Source organism: Giraffa tippelskirchi, chromosome 4, assembly GCF_054371585.1.
Source record: "Giraffa tippelskirchi isolate mGirTip1 chromosome 4, T2T-mGirTip1v1.2.pri, whole genome shotgun sequence".
NCBI lineage: Eukaryota > Metazoa > Chordata > Mammalia > Artiodactyla > Giraffidae > Giraffa > Giraffa tippelskirchi.
The window spans coordinates 23,034,746-23,058,840 of NC_137278.1; the positions used below are offsets into that span (position 1 = coordinate 23,034,746).

Sequence of the window (24,095 nt, forward strand, 5' to 3'; positions counted from 1 at the left end):
ATATATATTTTCTTTGAATGAGCTGCTAAGTCGCGTCAGTCGTGTCCGACTCTGTGCGAGCCCATAGACAGCAGCCCACCAGGCTCCGCCGTCCCTGGGATTCTCCAGGCAAGAACACTGGAGTGGGTTGCCATTTCCTTCTCCAATGCATGAAAGTGAAAAGTGAAAGTGAAATCGCTCAGTCGTGTCCGACTCTTAGTGACCCCATGGACTGCAGCCTACGAGGCTCCTCCGTCCATGGGATTTTCCAGGCAAGAGTACTGGAGTGGGGTGCCATTACCTTCTCCCCTTTGAATGAGAGAAATACACATATCTTCCAAACCATAAGACAGAATTTTTAAAAAGAAAAAAAAATCCTATCCATTTGAGACAGGAAAGGATAGAGTAAATAAGCAAATGTAAACAAAGATAAAGAGAAAATTCTCCCATTGGAATAAGATGGTACAATAATTATTAAGCTAACACATCACACACTCGTATACACATCCAAATGTATTCCTCATACACACAGCTTATTCTCTTCCACCCTCCCCTTATCTCAAAAAGGGAAGTTTCAGAAGTTTGGAATATAATTTCTTCCCTGTTCCTTTCATTTGCTTGCTTTAGTCAATCATTACATCGTCAAATATTGCCTGGACACCATTCTCTCATGTACGTTGCACTTTATATTTTTGTGTGTGCTTCTCCTCTATATTCAGTATCATTTCTTCATCTCTCTCAGTTCACTCATTCAGTTCTCATCTTAGTCTTTATTTAATCATTCCACCAAGTTTTCATACCAATTACTATATACGCACGAATGTGTGCTGAGTCACTTCAGGCATATCCTACTCTTTGTGACCCTATGGAAGGTAGCCCACCAGGCTCCTCGGTCCATGGGATTCTCCAGGCAAGAATACTGGAGTGGGTTGCCATTCCCTTCTCCAGGGGATCTTTCCCAATCTTTATATTTAGAAGTTCTTTTTAAAATTCAAGTACGCTGGTTATTTTGTTAGCTGATTATTTCTTATTTATATTTCAATTCCTACTTTTAGAAATACATCAAGCATAATTCAAATTCTCTACCTGATACCTGGTATTTCTAATTCCTGAAGTCTTTAAAGGTGTTTTCTTCCTGCTGAGTCTTGCTCATGGTGGTTTGTTTCTTTATGTAGTGTGTGTGTGTGAGTGTGATTGTTCACTCAATATGCTTTGGAATATAACCTGTGAGCATTTTTTGAGGCCTGGATTAGAGGGTACCTTCCTTCTGGGAAGACTTGCCTTCACTTTTGCAAGGCACCTGTGAGACTTGGGTCCAGTTTAAGAATCTCTGTTTCAGATGTTACAACTGATGTGAATAATGTGACCCAAACTTACATTCACAAATTTTCAAAAGACACCTTCATGTCTATTCATATTCCAGGTTGGGCAAGCAAGTTTATTTGCTGTCTGCCTCTGTTTTATGAGATGTATTTTTAATTGTGTAGCTCTTCGTGGATCCCACCTTTATGCAAGGAGATCAATGATCCAACTCCCCTTCTTTCACAGGCCCAAGGCTTTGACCCCAGCCCCTCCACTCCATCCCACCCATCTCTGTGTCAGCCTCGAAATCAGAGCTCCATCCCTAAAGCAGCTGGTGACTTTACTGCTTGCTTCTTCCATGGATTTTCCTGCCTGTTGCCAAGACCCTGGGTTTCCTGTACTTTCTGACAAACTCATCCATTCATTTTAAACCTTATGTATTTGCTTTTATATTTTAGCAAGGGCTCTTGGTGTTTGTGGGATTCTTTCGGGATGTCTTCTCTGAAAAATCTGCCTGAAATGAGACACTCTGAACCTCACAGAGGAAAACATAAAGGGGAAGATATTCTCCCCAGCTTTGCCAAAAATGACTCAGCAGCTCACGGGCACACAGACCACAGACAGCAGATCAACAATGGCCCCAAGGGGAGGTGACTGGCAGAATCCGAAAGGAATGGACTCATTTGCCAACATGTAGAAGATGCCTCTGGGGCTCCCGGGAAGTGTATGGTAAGGATCTTACAAATGAAGGAGGGTCCCATGTCACCAGCTGGGAACAAAACCAGTGAAATTTACAGCATTTCGTGTTCCAATGATGACCACCATTCATGCCCACAGACTGTGGACGCCTAGGGAGTCTCAAATAACACCAATAATTCAAAAATTCAAAAGGCAACTACAAAACCAAAGTGCTGTATTTCTTTGTGGGCAGGGACAATGGCTGACTGCATGAATTATTCATGGTTAGGTGAAAACTGTTACAGATTAACCCTTTTTGCTTAAAAGAGAGATTGTAACTTTAAGAAATCATTTTTTTTTCCTCCAACAAAATAATATAGGCTCAGGGAAAATTTCTCTCAATGAACAGATCACTCATGAGCTATGATTGTTTTCCTTACTACAATCATAATGAAATTATGGTCAAGTCCTTCAGTCTGTCCCTGAGTTGCCTGTGATGAAAACCTACAATGGAAACATTCATCTAGAGAACAAGGATTCAATGAAGCTGTTTGTGGGAAACTGTGTTCAAAACCCGAGTCATCTTCTCTGGACATTGTTTTTCTTTGGATGTTAATATCACAATTATGGCTAAAAAACTCTAAACTGTTGAAACAGTTATAAACAAAGAATGTCACCTGCCAGGTCAGTATACAAAGGATGCCTCCATCGAGTCATCAGTCACTGTAGGTGTCCCAGACTGTGCAGCCTTAGGGGATTCAGGATGAAAAGTAACAGGATACTGGCCCTAAATAGTTAAGGTGCATATGAAAGGAGTGATTTCAATGAGCCCAGACTCCTGTATCTTCTCCTATGTAGAAAGCGCTAACTAACTTGAGAATGTTTGTTTTTTCTTTAGTTAACCTTAATCTTTTCGTGTTCCAACCTCCAGGATTTTGTTGCAAAAACTCCTGTATATCCTGGCTTCTTTATGCTTCAGAGCAGTCCCTCTCAGAGCTATGTGAGAGGCCATCTCCCAGGCTTAAGTCCCCAGCAAGTCCTCCAGATAAAACATAATTCTCAAATTTTAGCTTGTGCATTTTTTTCAGTTGACAGAGCACAGGTGCTATGCCCAAATCACCATGCTTTGGGAGGAAACTTCCCAGCAGCACATTTATGCTGTATTTTAAAACCAGGGAACTTCAGTCTTTACTGAAGATAAGAAGCCGAGTCAGCCTGGGCCAGGAGAAGGCAATGGCATCCCATTCCAGTACTCTTGCCTGGAAAATCCCATGGATGCAGGAGCCTCGTAGGCTACAGTCCTTGGGGTCACTAAGAATCGGACACGACTGAGCAACTTCACTTTCACTTCCCTTTCATGCATTGGAGAAGGAAATGGCAACCCACTCCAGTATTCTTGCCTGGAGAATCCCAGGGATGGTGGAGCCTGGTGGGCTGCCGTCTATAGGGTCACAAAGAGTCGGACACGACTGAAGCGACTTAGCAGCAGCAGCAGCAGCAGTAGCCTGGGCCAAGAGTTTGTTCGTCCTTGAACTCTCACCTGAGGTCGAGTCTCTGTCAGTCTAGGACTGGATGTTAGAGCGTGAAATCGACCAAGGGCTACATCTGGACACTAGTGTCATGGCAGACTGCCAGGTGTGTGGGGATAATCTCCATGGCAAAGAGCTCAAGTCTGTCTTTCTCCTGATCAAATCCCTCTATCCATTGTAATTCCTTCTTTGTTTTTTGAAGCTGGGCTTAATTTAAGTGTATCCCATCTTTCCTCATTCCCTTCTTTAATGGCTACTTCTCCTTAGCCTATAACCACTCTTAGGTTTCTTTTATGATTAGGGTTAAAACATAAAGTCATCTTTTCATGCCACATCCATGCCTAATTTTTGCTCAACTTTACTTCTTCGCAGCCTCTCATTATGCTCACAGCAAACACTTCCCATTTAGCCCTTAAATGCAAATTAGCTTCTAGTTCCACCCTCTTCTAAGCAGTCCAAGCATTTACCAGAATATACCACCCCAAAATATGCCACTTTGGCTTAAGGATTATTTTGAGCTAAAAGCAACTAGAAGAAGGAAATACAAGAGAAGTTCCCTGCCCTCCTCCTATTTTCCCAACAGCAGGACAAACATTTGCAAAAGGGCCCCCTTCTCCTCTCTATCAGGGAAAGCAGAAGTTAATAAAATAAAATAGAACAAATAAATACATAAAAAACAGAAGTTCCCTCTCTCATTTACTCCTCTTGCCTTCTCCCCTCCTCCCCCACTCCAGTCAAAACCAGTGAGCCATCAAGCTTGGAGAGTTTAAAGACATTTCTCTTACCTGTCATTTCCAGTCAGACAGACTTTCTTGGTCCTCATTCAACTTTCAGTTACATTTTATGTATATGACTGAAAGCCTGTTAATGGAGCCTACACAAATCTAGGCTTCACAGAATCACTGCAAGAGATACACAAAAATCTTGTCACATCACTGTCTTGCTTAAAATTGGTTTTATCCACAACAGTGGTTCTCAGACCATAGTCCCCAGCCAGCAGCAGCAGCATCTGCCTGGGAACTTGTCAGAAATGCAAGAGATAGGTTTAACTCCAGGCCTAAGGAATCAGAAGCTCTGGGGAGGATGGCCCCATGTCTGCATTTTAACAAGCCCTCCAGGTGAGGGAGGGCTCCCCAGGTGGCCCAATGGTAAAGAATCCCTGTTCCAGTGCAGAAGAAACAGGTTTGATCCTTCCCTTGAGAAGATCCCCTGGTGGAGGAAATGGCAACCCACTCCAGTATGCTTGCCTGGAGAATCCCGTGGACAGAGGAGCCTGCTGGGCTGCAGTTCTTGAGGTCTCAAAGAGTCGGGACAGAACTGAGTGACTAACACTTTCACTTTCCTGCGTTTTTCAGCTGCTAAAAGCCCCCACCAAATGGAAGAAAGTAACAAGTTGACAGTATAAGCATGCTAGCCCCAGACCTACTGGCACCTAAGGATTGATGATGTCAAAGATGATGCACTGCAGGCGGATTCTTTACCAGCTGAGCCACCAGGGGAGCCCCAGGAAACATGCGTGAGATACTATTATTTGGCTATTTCAGAGAGGAGCTACCACACAGGATTTGGGGGAAGAGCTTGCTCTGAGAAGGTCTCACAGGTCCTCCTTGTTTACATGTCCACTTTCAGAAATGTGGACTACAATTGTCATGAGTATTCCTTTCCTATTCTGTTATGAATATGTGGTTCATAAACATACATATATATGTATATATTTACATACACGCACAAAGCAAATAGCTTTATTTCATACCCTTTCTTATCCCTTTATCATGTAAGATGTTTTTATTTTATGTCATAGTATTTAAGTATTGATAACTTTACATCATGGTATTCAAATAACAAGATATCAAGAAGAGTAAACTTCATGCAAGGACCTTGCACCGTCCCCTGAGGAAAGTATTTCAGTTGTACACAGGACAGTTGTATCATGTTACATAGATGTATGACCTTGTTGTATTTATTTATTTATTTACTTTTATTTTGCAATTAAGTGCGATTTAGGGAGATGCCTATGGGTGAGTTGGACACAACTGAAGAGACTTAGCATGCACACGGGTGGGTGCCAAACTGACAAGGGATGGAATTGTGATGGTTAATTCTATGTGTCAACACGTCTGGATAAAGTTGAGACTTGTCCAAGCAGTTGAAGGCCTCAATAGAACAAAAGGCAGACCTCCCTCAAACAAGAGGAAACGCTGCTGGCAGACAGCCTTTGGACTTGAACTGCATTACTGGCAACTCCTGGTTCTCCTGTCTGAAAGCCCACCCTGTAGATTCTGACCTTGCCAACCTGCATAATGGCGTGAGGAGTGTCTTTAAATCTCTTTCTCCACATACACACCTCCTATTGGTTCTGTTTCTCTGAAGAACTCTAATACATGGCCACACCAATGTGTACCCTGTCCACGTGCTGGGCTTGCAAGGAGATGTTGACTTTCCCCCTTTAAGGGGTGGGGTCTATGATTTCCTTGAACCTGGCAGACCTTTGTAACTGACTCAGTTAGTAGAACGAGGAGGAAGTGATGCTGCTTAACCTTTGAAGCTTGGTCATTAAAGACCTCATGGTCCGTGGGATGCTGCCTTTGGAATACAACCACCATGTTGTGAGAAAGCCCAGGCCACGTGGAGGGGCCACCGCTGGCCAACAGCCCCAGCTGGGGCTGTTGTGACGTGTGTATTGAGTCAGTTCCTGGGCAGGTTGATAAGACGCCCGGGGTCCCCAAGGAGAGAGGGGTCTGGGGTTCTCCAGGAGGAGATAGGGTTCTGGAATTCTCAAGGAGGAGGAAAGGACAATTTTTTTTTTTTTTCCTCTACATTCCTTAGTCTTAGTCACAGAAAACATTTTTTGTTTTTTTTTCTTTAAGCCTGGAACTGATGATTACACAACTCAGTTTAAACTCTGTACTAGGGATTAAATAACAACAATGTATCCTGCTTGAGGACAGTTTCTCCTTCCTGAAAAACCTTCTGGCTAATCCTGTTATCTTAAAATGTAAATTATGGGAGAGGGTCTAGTCAGATCTTTACAACCTTGAGACATCCTTTTGACTTATTGTAATAACTAATTAAAGTATGTAACTCCCTTGCTAACACTAGCAAGGGGGCACTCTCCGACCCCCTTCTGATGTCTGTGTCAGAAGCTTTCTCTGTCCCTTTTCTTACTTTAATAAAACTCTGCTACACAAAAGCTCTTGAGTGATCAAGACTTATCCCTGGTCCCAAGGCTAAATCTTCTTCTTCAGAGATCACGAATCCAACAAAGCTATCAGCATCGGGTATGTCATGTGAGTGAAGGAAACTTCAGATGATTCTAGCCCCCAGCCTCGGAATCTTTCACCTGAGGTGCTAGTTACTGAGGAACAGAGAAAAGCCATCCCTTCTGTGCCCATGCAGGCTCCTCGCTCACAGAATCTATGAGCATAATAAATGGAGCTTTTATGCCACTACATCTGCGGGTAATTTGTTATGCAGTCACAGTAACTGGAACATCACTACTCAGAGCGACACCTGAAGCAGCCCTCACAAATTCCCAGTTTTATTATTGTAACATCATGGGAACCTTTGACCAGGCGGCATAAATTTCCATATTCAGAATTATTTTCTCCAGGCGTTTTGAAGAATTCTTGACCATCCATATTATCAACCCCCTCTCTTTAAAAATAGCAAGTGGTCTCCATTCAGTCCGCTTCAAGTAAAAATCACAGACCTTGTTAACAATGATCAGTTTCACAGATGGGAAGAAAGTGTGGTGAAGCGAGGACCCTGGAAGAGGGGCTGAGAAGGCAAGCCTGCCCCCTGGCTGCAGATGCAACATGGGTGTCTTTTCCAGGGAATGAACCTCGGGTCCTGGCAGATCCTGGGCAGCTGGATTCAGGACATTTGTCTGCTGCACAGTCTGTTCTTAAACACCCACAACCTTCCAGGCTGTGTTCTCTTGTTCAGACTCTAAGTGGGGCACCATTTCCCCAAGAGCCATCAGCATCCCTGACAGGAGATGATGAGCATAGGCGATGGTTCTGGGGGGAAGAGGTGTGCAGGAAGGGTTTGGGGTAGGGTGGGAGGGAGGCGGAATGATGCTCATGCCTGCTGGCCAGTCAGCACCCAGGCATAAATCGTGGCCCTGCCTGCCTCACTTATAATGAGACCGACCCAGTTAGTGTGATCTCTTTTTCTATTTTACAGTCCCTCTGAAACTCATTCGAGTTGCCCTTTGTCTTCTCCTTTCCATATATCTGGAGTGATGGACTTTATGGCCACTTCTTCGGGGGATACAGAATTATAGATCTCTGGATTTATGTCTGTTTGCTGGGCCCCCTCTGGTCCTGGAACCATAAGGTGAATGCTGGGGCAGCAAGAATGATGTTGTCTTCTAATAGATCTGGACCCATTTCTGACAGCTTATTTTGACAAAAGCATAAAATTCAATGATTGTTGCTTAGCTCAGAAGCTGTAGGAAATTCAGAGGGAGAAAAAGAGAATGTTTAAACATGAGCCTTCCCTGTCTCCAAACTGCTCTCTGAGTCAGGTAAACTGTGAATAACAGGGTAAGCTACGCCAACAAATGACAACAAAGGCTGGTCTAGAAGGAATATGATTTATCCCAGAGGATGCTGTACAAACAGGATTTTTCCTGATGTTAAGGATGGCCACCTGCTACTTGAACAAACAAGGGGGCTGTTAGAGAAGCAGGGGAGTGGAGAAGGCAGCCTCTGAACTGGGTCCCCAAATGATCCTTGTCCACTGGTCCCCATGTTTACAACTGACTAGGCCTCTGTGGCCAATGAGATATGGCAGTAGTGATAGTGTGACTTTGATGGCTAGGCTATAGAAGCTATCACTCCCTCTGCTTTGCTTTCTGGGATCCTTGGTTTCAGTGGCAAGGGGGGAGGGGTTTAGGGGACACCAGCAGCCATCTCATGAGAGCCTTCAAGCTCCCCCTGGAAGAGGTCCAAGTGGAGAACAGAGGCCTCCTGCTAACTGCTCCAGAGTTGGCGACCTCTACAAGCTGATCCATGCCCACCGACCACCCCCCTCCCCCAGCCCCTGGACTTCAGATGATTGCAAACCACACCTGCAGCTTTACTACAACAGCAAGAACGGCTCTGTGTGGATGTCCCCAGCTGAACTGCTCCCGAATTCCTACTCCCCAGAAGCTGTGAGCAATAATAAATGTTCTTGTTTTAAGTCACTTGATTTTGGGGTCACTTGTTTTGTAGCAATAGATAACTAATAAGAAAGAAAAGAAAGTGAAGTCGCTCAGTCATGTCCGACTCTTTGCAACCCCATGGACTGTAGCCCACCAGGCTCCTCCATCCATGGGATTCACCAGGCAAGAATACTGGAGTGGGTTGCCATTTCCTTCTCCAGGGGATCTTCCCGGCCCAAGGATTGAACCTGGGTCTTCTGTGCTGCAGGCAGATGCTTTACCCTCTGAGCCACCAGGGAAGCCCATTAGATAACTATTGGGGGTATACAAATTAGGATTAGGTTTGGTCATTTGGAAGAGAAAATCCAAAACAAAGAAGATAAGTGTTTATTTCTCTCTCTTGTAAGAAATCTAGAGTCAGTTCTGGCTGGTATTATGCTCCTTGGAGCCAGGAACTCAAACTAGTTCTCTCTTGTTCTGCCATCCTCAGTATATGGCTCTCTTTCCAAGGCCCAAAATAGCTGCTCAAACCCTGGCCATTGCATCCCTATCTATTCCAGCAAGAGGAAGGAACAAGAGTAAGAAGGACACACCAACTCCATTAACAGCACTTCTGTTTATATGCCACTGGCCAGAACACAAGCATATGACCCAGCTACCATGAAGGGTCAGGAAGAGAATCTTTATTCTGGGAAGCCATATATTTGGCTTATTGTCAGAAGTTTAAGGGAAAACAAACAAATGCTGGGGTAAACTAGCAATATCTGTGAATTGGGGATTAGCATTAAGCAGGATTTGCTGCAAGTTGCTAGCTTAGCTAAATCTGAAAAGTAATTAGGAGTTTGTCAAGGAGAGAGGCATGGTGTCCTACAGATGACTGCAGACTATCTACCATTCTTTGCATTAAGTTATTGCTGTTGTTAAGTGTATAAGTTGTGTCCAACTCTTTGCAACCCCATTGCCTGTAGCCCACTGGGCTCCTCTGTCCATAGGATTTCCCAGGCAACAATATTGGAGAGGGTTGCCATTTCCTTCTCTAGGGGATCTTCCCGACCCAGGGATGGAACCTGTGTCTCCTGCATTGGCAGGCAGATTCTTTACCACTGAGCCACCTGGGAAGCCTTCTTGCATCTAGAGGTGGAGCCTATTTCTCTTCCTCATGAATCTGAGCTGTGCTGATCATGTGACCTGTAATGATCAACAGAATTTGGCAGAAGTGACACTGAGCTGCTTCCACAGCTGACTTAAAAGATACGCAGCCTTGGCTTTCTATTTTGGGGCCCTCTCCCCTGGGAACCCAGCTACTGTGTAGGAAGTCTATCTTCCCTGGATTAATCCTGCTGTGAGAAAGCCCAAGATGGCCATGTGGAGAGAGCAAGCCCATGGATGGGGGCCCTGCAGTACCAGCTATGAGAATGAAGCCTTCTTAGACCATCCAGTCCAGCCCACCAGCTGAATGCAGCCAAGTGAATGATCCCAGCTCATACTCCATCGAACAGAAGAACCAGTCAGGTAAGCCCTACCTAAATTCCAGGCTCACAGAATCATGACCAATAAATCGGTCATCGCACTTGTTTGGAGGTATTACTTAGCCATAGATAACTGACACTGGAAGACGAAGGCTATTCTAGGGAGAGGAAACAGCATAAGCAAACATTTAGTGGTGAGAGGCGATCTGCTCTATGCAAGGAATTCTACATGGTCTGATGTGTTGAGGGTACAGTGGCTTTAGGGTACCCGCTGATAGGAAAGTTTGGTGTGTGCCATCCTCTGGAGGGTGGAATCAGGAGTCTACTACCGAGAGCTCTCAAAGTGGAGAGGGTGTCCTGATGGAAGGTTGGCCACATCCACTCACAGCATACGGATGTGAGAGAGGGACCATAAAGAAGGTTGAGCACTGAAGAATCAATGCTTTTCAACTGTGGTGCTGGAGAAGCCTCCTGAGAGTCCCTTGGACTGCAAGGAGATCAAACTAGTCCTAAAGGAAATAATCCTGAATATTCACTCGAAAGAGTGATGCTGAAGATCCAATACTTTGGCCACCTGCTGTGAAGAGCTGACTCATTGGAAAAGATCCTGATGCTGGGAAAGATTGAAGGCAGGAGGAGAAGTGGGCAACAGAGGATGAGATAGTTGAATGGCATTATCGACTCAATGGATAGGAGTTTGACCAAACTCTGGGAGACAGTGAAGGACATGGAAGCCTGGCCTGCTGTGGTCCATGAGGTTGCAAAGAGTCGGACACGACTTAGCAACTGAAAAACAACAACAGCAACAGTTCACCACAGGATTCAGGATCCAGAGCATTGCTGCTAAGTTCTCTCTTCCCCTAAGACATAGATCTGTGGGCAAAATTCCTGGGGAAGCTTTGAGGAGTGAGACATTACCTGGTGGAATGCTGAATGGGTCTGTATTATGTATTGGGAGGAAGGACTTGGGGGATGGGTTATATAATGAAGGTATTGCATTTTCTAATTGACTTCCTCCACATTAAAACAACTCTCTCTTGCTGTTTCCTTCTTAGTGATGGCTAGATCCTTAAAAGCTAGGAAGGAGGGCCCAGAAGGAGCCAGAATAGGGACAGGAAATTTAGGGTCATTTCCTCCATTGCATATGGCACATTCATTTCATTTTCATTTTTGGTTGTGAGGAAATGAACATATATTCAAGGGTTGTTTTTGATGGTGCCTTCATGACTAGGGCCATGACTTTAGCGCCACAGTAAGTTTCCTACTGCTCTATTCTAGAACATTTGAAGAAATGATCTGAGTGATCATTACACAATATCTATACGGATGAATGTTTCATCTCCTTCCTTCATATCCATTAGGAATGTGTTGGGTGGCAAGCCAGAGGGTATTAACAGTAGCTCAAATATAGAAGACATTTTCCAGCCACAAGACATCTAGCGGCAGACAGACCTGGGCTGGTAACGTAGCTCACCACCATTCATCAAGGATCCAGTCTCCTGTTTTCTGCTTCAAAAGCCTTAGCATGAAGCCATCTTCTTGGCTCATCTCTGCCTTTCAAGGGACCATGTCCAGAAGACAAAGAGTATCTGCCAGTCAGATCTTTCCTTTTTAAAAAGGAACTTTCATTTTCATCTAGGCAGAAGTGGATCTCCTGCTGTCTCTCTACAAGGGAGTCTGGAGAGGCAACCTTTTCTTTTTTTCTTTTCCCAGGCTGTATAACAGAGAAGGGCAAGGGGAAAGGGTGAGGGCTTCGCTGGTGGCTCAGATGGTAAAGAATCCACCTGCAATACAGGAGACCCTGGTTCAATTCCTGGGTCAGGAAGATCTCCTGGAGAAGAGAATGGTTACCCACTCCAGTATTCTTGCCTGGAGAATTTCATGGACAGAGGAGCCTGGCGGGCTCCTGTTCATGGGGTCACAAAGAATCGGAAACGACTCAGCATCTAACATTTTCACTTCACTTTTAAGGGGAAAGGGGAACGTGTGTGGCCAGTCCATGGACTCCTTCACGGGGCCCATCCTCTCTACACTCTCAAGGGCCTGGGTAACCCAAGCATGTATTTCTTAGGGCTGCCTTTGCAGTTAAAATCCATCTGGTCTGCAGTGACCCATAGTATACCTTTCCTGAAAATACATATCACAGTCTCTCTTGGGTGCACGGATGTTACAGGAAAATTCCACCAAACACGATTGGCTATGGGTCCAAAATGTTCAATTACATAAAATGCTGGGTTATTGTAAAATTATGGAAATAAACGTTGGTGGAAAAGTCCCAGCTGGGAGTTTTAATTACCTTTGGAGCTTTACCAAGCATGGCTGCAGTTACCAGTTTGGTGCCATCAGCTCGGCTACAATTTGGCGCCACCTAGTGGTGGTTGTCTTCCCACCTAATGATTTATGTCGAGTTTCCCGGACCAGGTGGAGAAGGGAATGGCAACGGAATCCAGTACTCGAGTCTGTAAAATCCCACGGACAGAGGCTCCTGGTGGGCTACAGTCCGTGCGGTCGCAAAGAGTTGGACACGACTGAGCGACTAAGCACGCACAGATAAAGAAAAGCTGCCTGGCTATTTTCATCACAACTATAGTCTCATTTCTGTAAATAAATTATTGGGTCCAGTGTTATGATCAAAATTCACAACTTGAACCAAAAGGACAGCTTCCTTCTCCCCAGCTTAGCAATGCTGTGAAGGGTGCAGTCACTCTCATTTCTGCTCTCCTGTCTCCCATTAGCTATTGTTTCTGACCCTTGGGGAGGGATAACATCTGGCAGAAAGGAGACTCACCTTGGTTGGCGGGTCCCTCTGTGATCTGAATCTGGTGCTCTTGGGCTCAATCATGCCCAAGGTTGATTTTTTTAGCTCAGAGGTACTTTTTGTTGGTTTCTTGGGAGATTCTTGTGCTGGTATTCTCCAAATGCAACTCACATGATGCAGGTGACGTCTGTCCTCGGGTTAAAGTGTTAGTCCCTCAGCTGGGTCCGACTCTTTGCGACCCCGTGGACTGTAGCCTGCCAGGCTCTCCTGCCCATGGAATTTTCCAGGCAAGAATACTGGAGTGGGTAGCCATTGCTTTCTCTATGGGACCTTCCTGACCCAGGGATTGAACCTGGGTCTCCTGTATTGCAGGTAGATTCTTTACCGTCAGAGCCACCAGGGAAGCCCCCATTTGTTTAAAAGTATGAATAAAGTGGGGTCCTTTGGGGGTCTGTCTGCTGCATCCTGTAGCTTCTCCAGGCAGCTCTCTTGGGCACATTCCCTTTGAAGGGAGCACCACTCTCCACAGGTGCAGCAGCCCTGAGGGGGAAAGTCACACATATTCCCCCGAAGTTGTTGGAACTGTAGTCTGCTCACACAGCTGCCTTCTCTTCCCTCTGGCTCTTTTCCTGCCCTGCTGCCTTGGTGCCCTCTAGTCACAGCTTCTCAGAGTATGCTTTCAGCTTCCCAAACTCCCGAGATGAAAAGTTCTGAGTAGTCCCTCGGAAAATGCTTCATCCCTGGAGAGAGGAAAAATGTGGGGTACATGGTATCTATTCAGAACTGCTACATTGCATAACTCTCAGGTGTACCACTTATATAAATTGATACAAAATAGAACGAGAATATAGAATATACTGTGAATGGTGCCCCCTGGAGGAGGGAGGCTGCAGCTCGGCCTGACTGTATTGCCTTTGGAACTGCAGGTGGTGAATCCTGTTACACGTCCTAGTATAATAAGAGGGCTAACACATATAGAGTTACAACGGTCCTGTGCACTGTTGTAGATGCTTTACCTATTTGATTCAATCCTCATACCAATCCTTGAACATCGACATTATTCACGGTTATTTCACAAAAGAGTGAACTGAAGCCCAGATTTGTTCAAGATTACACAGCTGAGCGCTATCATTGTAAACAACTGTTTTGTTGATACCTATAAAACAAAAGTCAAATTAACTTAAAAACTTTTTTTAAACGAGAGAAACCAGTTTAGAAAGCTTGCTTGAGGTCTTCTCAATGGCCTCACAGATGCTAACAAGAGCAATTAAGAATGTCAGCAAAAAACTTGAAAAAACACAAAAAATATCTAGCTATTGTTTCAATGAGGTAAAAATCTTTTCCTTTTAAAAAAAGGAGTTACCACAAATGAATTTTAAAACAGTTCTTTGGATGGTTATTTAAAATGGGATAAGTAAAATAGACATTTATGTTGATTAAAACAAGATTTGATATTACTACCCTACCTAAAGTTGGCTTCCCTGGCGGCTGAGACTGTTAAAAATTTGCCTGCCAATGTGGGAGACCCAGGTTCGATCCTTGGGTCAGAAAGATCCCCTGGAAAAGGGCATGGCAACCCACTCCGGTATTCTTGCCTGGATAATTCCATGGACAGAGGAGCCTGGAGGGCTACAGTCCACGGGGTCACAGAGAGTCGGACATGACTGAGTGACTAACACTAATACACAGCTAGCAAGTGGCAGGGCTAGAATTCAAACCCAGAGAGTATGGCTCCCGAAGCTGTCCTTCTAAGTCCATCTGAAATATTTTGCCTGAGGTTTCACTTTTCTCCTGTCCTTCTGTGGCCAGTTACTCATGGTACAGCAGGCACCCTGAGGTTACCCAGATGTGGCTCAGCTACCGCTGCTGTTCAGTAGCTACGTGGCTTTCGGTTCAGTTCAGTTCAGTCACTCAGTCGTGTCCGACTCTTTGTGACCCCATGGACTGCAGCACACCAGGCCTCCCTGTCCAACACCAACTCCAGAGCTTGCTCAAACTCATATCTATCAAGTCAGTGATGCCATCCAACCATCTCATCCTCTGTCGTCCCCTTCGCCTCCTGCCTTCAATCTTTCCCAGCATCAGGGTCTTTTCCAGTGAGCCAGTTCTTTGCATCAGGTGGCCAAAGTATTGGAGTTTCAGCTTCAGCATCAGTCCTTCCAATGAATATTCAGGACTGATTTCCTTTAGGATGGACTGGTTGAATCTCCTTGCAGTCCAAGGAACAGTCTTCTCAAAAGCATCAATTCTTTGGTGGTCAGCTTTCTTTATAGTCCAACTCTCACATCCATACATGACTACTGGAAAAACCATAGCCTTGACTAGACAAGCCTTTGTTGGCAAAGTATGTCTCTGCTTTTTAACATGCTGTCGTTGGTCATAACTTTTCTTCCAAGGAGTAAGTGTCTTTTAATTTCTTGGCTGCAGTCACCATTTGCAGTGATTTGGGAGCACCAAAAAATAAAGTCTGCCACTGTTTCCACTGTTTCCCATCTATTTGCCATTAATTGATGGGACCGGATGCCACGATCTTAGTTTCCTGAATGTTGAGCTTTAAGCCAACATTTTCACTCTCCTCTTTCACTTTCATCAAGAGGCTCTTTAGTTCTTCTTCACTTTCTGCCATAAGGGTGGTGTCATCTGCATATCTGACGTTATTGATATTTCTCCCAGCAATCTTGATTCCAGCTTGTGCCTTCATCCAGCCCAGCGTTTCTCATGATGTACTCTGCATATAAGTTAAATAAGCATGGTGACAATATACAGCCTTGACATTCTCATTTTCCTATTTGGAACCAGTCTGTTGTTCCATGTCCAGTTCTAACTGTTGCTTCCTGACCTGCATACAGGTTTCTCAAGAGGCAGGTCAGGTGGTCTGGTATTCCCATCTCTTTCAGAATTTTCCACAGTTTATTGTGATCCACACAGTCAAAGGCTTTGGCATAGTCAATAAATAGATGCTTTTAGGAACTCTCTTGCTTTTTCGATGATCGAACAGATGTTGGCAATTTGATCTCTGGTTCCTCTGCCTAAAACCAGCTTGAATATCTGGAAGTTCACAGTTCATGTATTGTTGAAACCTGGCTTGGAGAATTTTCAGCATTACTTTGCTACCATGTGAAATGAGTGCCATTGTGTGGTAGTTTGAACATTCTTTGGCATTGCCTTTCTTTGGGATTGGAATGAAAACTGACCTTTTCCAGTCCTGTGGCCACTGCTGAGTTGTCCAAATTTGCTGGCATATTGAGTGCAGCACTTTCACAGCATCATCTTTTAGGATTTGAAATAGTTCAGGTGGAATTCCATCACTTCCACTAACTTTGTTTGTAGTGATGCTTCATAAGGCCCACTTGACTTCACATTCCAGGATGTCTGGCTCTAGGTGAGTGATCACACCACCGTGGTTCTCTGGGTCATGAAGATCTTTTTTGTATAGTTCTTCTATGTGGCTTTAGATGAGTTAATTTCTTGACACTTAGTGTCTTCATCTAAAGATGTTTATACTCCCTGGCAGAGTTGTTGGGAGGATTAAATATTCGTTTACTTTTCCTATCTTTCTGCAAAAAGAAGAGTCAAAACTGCATGGACATCACACAGCTTTGAAATTACCAATACTACATCAAACACCGAGGATGGGAGGCTGGGAGACTAGAATCAGTCAAAAATATTTAATAAATGGCTATTGGGTGCCAGGCTCTTCACTCCCTAGTATTGTTGTTGTTTTTTGTTTTTTTTTTTTGGACACTGAGCTCAGTACATTCTCTCCAGGTCATTCACACACCAGAAAGCCCTGCTTATAATCTTTGAGAAGTTGCGGGGTCTGAGGGAGGCAGCAGAGATAACACAGCTTTGTTGTCCGATCATCCTGGGCCCTTGTGTAAGCCTCATTACGAAAGGCCTGCTTCCTTATACGTGGGGAAGTGGTCCTGATGACACACAGCATATTTGACGTAAAACGTAACTCTGAGTTCGTCTAATAATGACCGGTCCTGGCTACTCAGGAAAAGCAAGGCGCAGCTGAACTGGGTCTGCGCTGTGAGGTCCGGGGGTGGGGGGAGGAGGGTCTTTCTGTGCTCGGAACCGTTCTGTCGAGGCTGTGTGCCTGCCCGGACTTGGAAAGCAGTAGACCCGGGCGAGAGCCGGGCCGGGAAGCGGAAGCGCCCGCGGCCAGCGCGCAGCGTGTCCGGGCGGAGGGAGGGAGCGCGAGGCGAGTGGCGGAGGACGGGGTGAAGATGGCGGCCTTCTCCGGTGCGTCCGCGGAGCAGGGGGGCCGAAGCGGGCGGCCCGATCAGCGCCTCGGCTTGGGCCGAGGGGCGGAGAGGGGCCGCGCGGTTCAGGAGGGAGCTGTCCAGGGCGATCTCCTCCGTGCCCGCGCCCGGGGCGGGGGTCGGGGGGACCAGTGGCCGCGCTGGAGGCCCGATCGCTGCGCCTCGCTGTTGCAGGGAGACAGCCTTTTGCGGTCCGGATGCCGGCCAGTCGGCCGGGCCTCCCCGGTGCTCGCTCCCTTCTGTCTCTCCTTGCAGCCGCCCTTCACCCGGCTGTCCCGCCCGCTGCGGCGGCGATGCTGCAGCTGCGCTCGGAGTCCCGGGCCTCCTGCGCTTTGACGTGGCGGGTGGTGCAGGGAACCGTCTTCTGCCCGCGCCCGGGGAGGGGCCGGGCCGGGCCGGGAGGCAGCGGAGCGCGCGGAGAGGGCTCCCTTGGAAGTGACCATCCTTCATCTAGAGTTTTCCCCAGACCCTTCCAGAACGTAAAGTCCTAGGCACAAACCTGATCCTTCTTTGTTGTTAAGCGCTGATATATTAATAGTAACGTTACATATATCTAAGCTATAGGGAAAGCCTTTTCAGCCGCGTACACACGAGCTCAGCGCACACTTTTCAAAATCGTTCTTTTCTAGTGATACCCTCCTTCGTTCCAAACAGGAATTTGAGATGGCTTATGTAACTGGACAGTTGTTTTGTTTTTGTTTTTGTTTTTTTTCCTTTTTCTTTATCATCCTTCCTTTATACGTTCACAAGTTGCAGTCAGCCTTACATACTGAAAGTTGTACATTTATTTAGCAATAAATGTATCCAGTTAGGCCAACCATCTTTAATGTTTGTTAACCTATTAAGATGACTTCAGATATAACCCAGTATTGTTACTTTCTTCATTTTTCTACTGTTAGAACATTCCAGATTTTTAGTTGTGAGGGAGGATTTCTGGTGGTTTTAGTTGCATTTCATAGGAGACAAGAGGAAATCTGCGCAGACTGGAAGCTGTTTTTCTTTGACCAGCTCTCCTAAAACAAGATTTCAGAGCCCAGGTGTGCCGAGCAGCTAGCTAGCTCTAGGTTGTCATTTTGTAGGTTCACTTCTTTGGGAGTCATGCACAGATTTCAGCAATGTTAGGGTAAAGGGCTAGAAGAGCCTGTGATGTGAAATAAAGACAATAGTGGAGTTAAAGAGCATGAATATTGCTATTTTTCCATTGAGTATTAAAAATGTTCCGTTTAAATAAAACATGGTTTCAAAGCAAATCTGCAAAGAGCATGACCAGTGTGGAACAAGAAATTGCCTGGAATTTGCTGAAAGCCGTCTTTGGTTGCTGCTTGCAATGTAATAGTTCCACAAACAACTTAATATGGATGCAGCCTATTGAAGACCATCACTCATTTTTCAAGCAGTTTGCATTTTAGGAGAGAGAATACACCTAGACTCTCATGGGGTCACTTCTTAAAAAGGTCAGCTTGGCTGTACTTCTGACCTGGATTAGTTTTTCAATCTGTGGATTTCGTCAAAGAGATGGAGGGGTAGGAGAGCGTGCCTTTTTGGAAGAAATTTTTATGCTTTTTTATGTCATCAATGTTTATATTAACTAGGTCACTATATAAAATGTTGGGGCTTCCCAGCTGGTACTAGTGGTAAAGAATCTGCCCGCCAGTGCAGGTTCCATCCCTGGGTCAGGAAGATCCCTGGAGAAGGAAATGGCAACCCACTCCAGTATTATTGCCTGGAAAATTCCATGGCAAGGGAGCCTGGCTGGCTGCAGTCCATCGGGCCACAAAGAGCCGGGCGCCACAAAGAGCCGGGCGCTACAGAGCACACATATAAAATGTTAGTATTGTATCTACTGTTGACTGCTAATATGAGTCTTCTCACCTGATGCCGTGGAGGGGGGCGTGTGGAAGCTACTTTTGCAGTGGATTATAGATTTATTTTATGCCTTTTTACAAACGATTATAAGAAATGCAAAATATCCAAATAGTTTATCTTTGGGGTTGGATGTATTTGAGTATTGTTCGTTTTTTTAATAGGAATACATACTGTTGTATAGGTAACAGTAATAAAAGCTACAGTTTTAAAAGGCAGACTTGAAAGATCACTTCGTACTTGGAAAGGAAATTTAGGAAATACAACTGACTATTCCGTACAACTCTACAGTTCATTTGAGAAGGGATGAAATTTCAAAATCCAATGAGAAATAACCCAGCCTATTTATTTAGGATTCACTTTGTTGTAAAGTACTTAAACATGTGAACAGGTAAGAACAGAGGAGTTCTTCAGCTGACGTTTCCGGTTAACCCAAGTTCTCTCCACCAGCCCCTCTGTTTGAGTTCATCATAGTTTTGATTATGGCTGCCTGTAAATGTTGGCTGCTTCTTACCTGTTCATTTGTCTCAAATCGCTGAGAGTATTCACATGGTCCTCACAGAGGCAAGACACGTGATTTCCGCATTATCTCTAGATGAAACCCCAAGGTACTGGTCTGGAACCTTCTCTCCAGTTCTGGCAGATGTTTTACTAGTGGTAGGAGGGAAACCGTCACTGGTAGTTACTGTGCATCATTACTAAGTGACAGCTGTGTTCCAGGTGCATTATGTATAAGTATCTGTAATCTTCCCATATCCCTACAATGGAGGCAGTATTTTAGCTCCATTTTGTGTGGGGAAATAGGTGTGTAGCTTGCCTAAGGTCACATTGGTAGTGAGAGCTTGAATTTGAACTCAGGTCTTGCTCCAAAATTTGTACTCAGTAGACACTTTGTAACTGAATGTTGCCTCACAGCTGTTTCACCACCAAACAGTAATTGTAAGAGCAATATAATTTGTTTAGTACTATGTGTAATCTTTAAAATTAATTTTTATTTCCAGAGATGGGTGTTATGCCTGAGATTGCACAAGCCGTGGAAGAGATGGATTGGCTGTAAGTACCTCTGTCTTTAAAAACTTGTATGTTCCTGTGACAGCAGTGTTTTACAATTTAAATAATGGTTAGTGATTTTATCAAAGATTTTTGGGCCCAGTTGGGTAAGTGTAATTGAGTTTTTTTCTTGTGATTCTTTAAATTGTAGACTTTCCTTTTTAAATGTTGATATATTTTTAGCTGAAAAAAGATTGGTAGTGTTTACCAAATAAAATTCTCGTCTAGGTTTATTGTTTAACATGACTTAATGAGCTTAGGTGATTTTTTTTTTCTTTTTTTTTCACTAACTAAAATTCTTCAAAATGATTCTTCTAGTCTCCCAACTGATATCCAGGCTGAATCAATCCCCCTGATCCTAGGAGGAGGTGATGTCCTTATGGTATGTTTGAATATGGTGGGGTAGTCGGAAGCCAGGGAAACACAATTCTGGGGCTGTTTGTAACCGCACACTTAAAGAGGCCCCATAGGCTTAAAAATGATATTTTCACCAAATTAATTTTGTTTATTCACCAACATTGAAGATCCATATGCTCCATTCAAAATAAGTAGGTAGGAGTTTTGGGGAACACAAAGGTGGATACGACGCAGTCCTTGCCCTTCAGCAGCTTAAACCCAGTAGCTCAGTAAGACAGGTACACAGATAAATGTCATACAAGGGAGGATTTGCCTAAGAAACACAGTGTGTGACAAGATTCAAGTGGGGGTGCAGTTACTGTTCTGCTTGAGGAATCGTAAGGGACTTGGCTTGGAGGAAGTAGATTTTGGACAAGGGACGATAAAGCATACATGCCCTCCAGGTAGAGAGCACATCTGCAAAAACAGGGAATAGAGGAATGCAGGGTATGACCCCAGAGGAGTTCACTGGAGTGGTAGCATGAGATACGTGTGTCTGTGGTGTGGGATTGGGGAGGTGTAACGAGATAAGATGGGAGTATATGGTGGGTCAGATTATCTGAGCCCTTTCTTAAGGGTCATGGTAAAGAACTTGGATGTTTGTTGGCAGTGGGGATCATTGGACATGTTTAACTAGAGATGCCTTGCATGGTTAGAAGTGTGTTTTTTGATGAAGACTGATTTGGTAGCAGCTTGTAGTATAGCTCTGAGAGGTGAGATGCAGTTAGAGTGTTAGAATAGTGAGGGTTTAGATTTGAACGTTAGCAATGGGAAAAGAGTGAACAGATTGCAGAGGGAATGGAAAAGAAATGGCAAGATTGGCAGTAGTCAAAAGAATTGAATGAGGAAATCAGAATAATCTGGCTAGCTTGTGTATCATTACAGGTTTCTACATGCTATCACCTTAATTTGATTTCCTTAGCTGGCAGTTTAAGCTTCATTTATTTATTTATTTTTTCATTTAGGCTGCAGAAACAGGAAGTGGAAAAACTGGGGTAAGTAAACTTCTAAGTTGACTGACTTTGTAAGAGTTGATTTTTAAAGCAACTTTTGTTCAGTCACCTAAGTCGTGTCCGACTCTTTGTGACCCCGTGGACTGCAGCACACCAGGCTTCCCTGTCCTTCACCATCTCCTGAAGTCTGCTCAAACTCCTGTCCATTGAGTCGGTGATGCCATCCAACCATCTCATCCTCTGTCGTCCTTCTCCTGCCTTCAATCTTTCCCAGCATCAGGGTCTTTAAACAGTGGTTTTTGCTTTGAAATATTTAATCAAATAACCTCCTTCCAAAATGTAAAAAATTCGTTGCTTGCCACTGAGAGCGATATTTTTGTTGCCATGCCAGCTAATTCTGAAAAAGATTTACAAGAGTATGGCTTTAAGAGTATAGTTTTAAACTGGTCTTGGAAAAAGTTACAGTATCTTTAATATTTATACTCACTTCTGAATTTTAATGTAGTGGCTCAGTAATAAAGAGGTTTCAGTTAGAGGTTGATCTCCTATTGGTCTAGACTAGAGAATAATATTTATCCTTTTCAGTTTAGTTCATTCTGTAGGTCCCTATTGCTTACTATTTTGGGCTGTTGGCTGGCTCCTATTTCTTTCATTCAGTCAACTCTTGTTATCTTACTGGTATTTTGGCTTTGTGCAAATTAGAGCTGCAATCAGGAATATGTGTATTATTTAATTACTTAAGGTGCATGCATAATTCTCACAATTTATATTGATTATTAAACTGTCGCTGGTATCTCATTACTAATACAGAGCATTCTTGTTTCTTCACTAGGCTTTCAGTATTCCAGTTATCCAGATAGTGTATGAAACTCTGAAAGACCAACAAGAAGGCAAAAAAGGAAAAGCAACAATTAAAACTGGTGCTTCAGGTGATTTTTTGTATATTATTAATTTCCTTTTGTATAAATTAGTAATTCTCATGCTAGATATTTAAAGACGTGAGATTTGAGTGTGCACTTTTATTATCGATATACAGGGGATGGTATTGTCACTTGGTGGTGTTGAAACCATCAATGCTAAAAGTCAGAGCATAAACATTGAAAGACGATCCCTTTTAAAATACTAGCATTAGTATTAATTCCTTTGAGAAAATACTGGCATTTTGGAAATTATAGTTATTTTAATGTTTTTCTTAACTTGATAGCTTTTATGCATAGTATTGAAGATAAAGGGCTTCCTTGTGGCTCATCTGGTAAAGAATCTGCTTGCAGTGCAGGAGACCTGGGTTCGATCCCTGGTTTGGGAAGATCCCCTGGAGAAGGGAAAGGCTACCCACTGGAGAATTCCATGGACTGGATTGTCCATGGGGTCACAAAGAGACACAACTGAATGACTTTCACTTTCATTTAAGATAAATTGGTACAATGTTTTACAAAGGCATTGAGGAAGGATTTTACAAATAATTGGTAGAGTAAAAACCCATAGTGGTAGAAAATACTGCCTCCTACAGGGAAGAGGCATGTGTTTTCCTTTAAGATAAGAAGGAAGGAGCCCAAGAAGTTAAAATGTAGAGTGTGCATTTTAAACTCAGTTTCTTATTTTCAGTCCTGTCTCCATGAAGATTGGTTCTGTTGGTGCCATCAACAATCTTACATCAATTTTCTCATCCTTAAATTTTGTCGCTTTTATTAAATGGTTTCTGAATTCTCTTCTATCTTGAGTAATCTTTGATTTTATTAAGTCACTTTTGTTTCATGAAACGAAACTCGATTGTGACACAGTTGCAAGCTTAAGTGGCTTGAGCTAGCATATCAACATTTTCTTCTCAGAAGTTTCAAAGTAACAGTGTTAACAGAGTTTGTAGAATGAACTTATTTGTAAATGAATTGTGAGATAATGGATGTGAACACTAGACTATTAGCCTATTTAGAAATAGTCTCAGAACTTGTAATGGCTGTCAGCCATCATTTATGAGAGATGATGATGAAAGAGAATACTCCGCAGAAGGATAACCTGAATGGTTGTGGTTCTGAAAACCAGGTCCTATTACAGATAGAGAAGCGAGGTACTGAAACATGGAGAAACAAAAAAGGGAGATGGTGTAACTGTTGCATCACTGAAGGGAGCTGGAGAGAGAATATTGTTCTAGAAAGTACTGTTTAACTTAATTCCTAGTAGCTCACTTGCGCCCACAGTGAATGGAGACCCTCAGAGAACATTCAGAATGTTTAAGCAGATGGTAGATACCATTTGACCAGAAATAATCCAGAAAAGATTTCTATCTTGGGCCGAAATTAGGCTTGAAAACACATCAAGTTCTCTTTAGCTATTGTGATTCTTTGGTTATCCAGACTCTTAAGATACTTTAGAAAAGGAAAATGCTGATTCCATAGACGTAAGGAGGAAAATACTTTGTGACTTTTGAATTATTTAAGGTAAAGGACTGGCTTTTCTTTTAGTTATGATAAAGTGATAATTAGACTCTGGTACGTTGGTAGGTTGTTTTCACATGATTGAAGTCACCAGAACTTCATTTTATTAATGCTCTCATAGTTAGCACACAGGTGAGTGCTGTCCTATAAAAAGGCGCTGAAATGAGAGCAGAAAAGGTTTCAGCCCTTGGCGGGTCAGTGACTGTTATTTTTGACATGTTTCAGTTTTCAGTTTGTTTTGCCTTTAATCAAAACAGCAACACTTTTAA

At 43.8% G+C, this 24,095-nt stretch overlaps 1 protein-coding gene across 6 annotated transcripts in view; it reads left to right on the top strand.

The window, feature by feature from the left end:
* The first annotated feature begins 9,820 nt into the window (after window positions 1-9,820).
* The window catches only part of DDX1 (DEAD-box helicase 1), a 39,593-nt gene continuing 25,318 nt past the window's right edge, over window positions 9,821-24,095 (top strand). For 2 of the 6 annotated variants that reach the window (XM_081595920.1, XM_081595921.1), the window contains exons 1-5: window positions 17,069-17,112; window positions 19,997-20,048; window positions 20,364-20,427; window positions 21,407-21,436; window positions 22,227-22,323. In XM_081595920.1, coding sequence (XP_081452046.1) covers window positions 17,097-17,112; window positions 19,997-20,048; window positions 20,364-20,427; window positions 21,407-21,436; window positions 22,227-22,323 — 259 coding nt within the window. In that variant the 5' untranslated portion in view covers window positions 17,069-17,096. Of the gene's footprint in view, window positions 10,150-17,068; window positions 17,113-19,996; window positions 20,049-20,363; window positions 20,448-21,406; window positions 21,437-22,226; window positions 22,355-24,095 lie in introns of those variants that run through there. The other 4 variants (XM_081595923.1, XM_081595924.1, XM_081595922.1 and 1 more) reach the window with 3 other exon arrangements.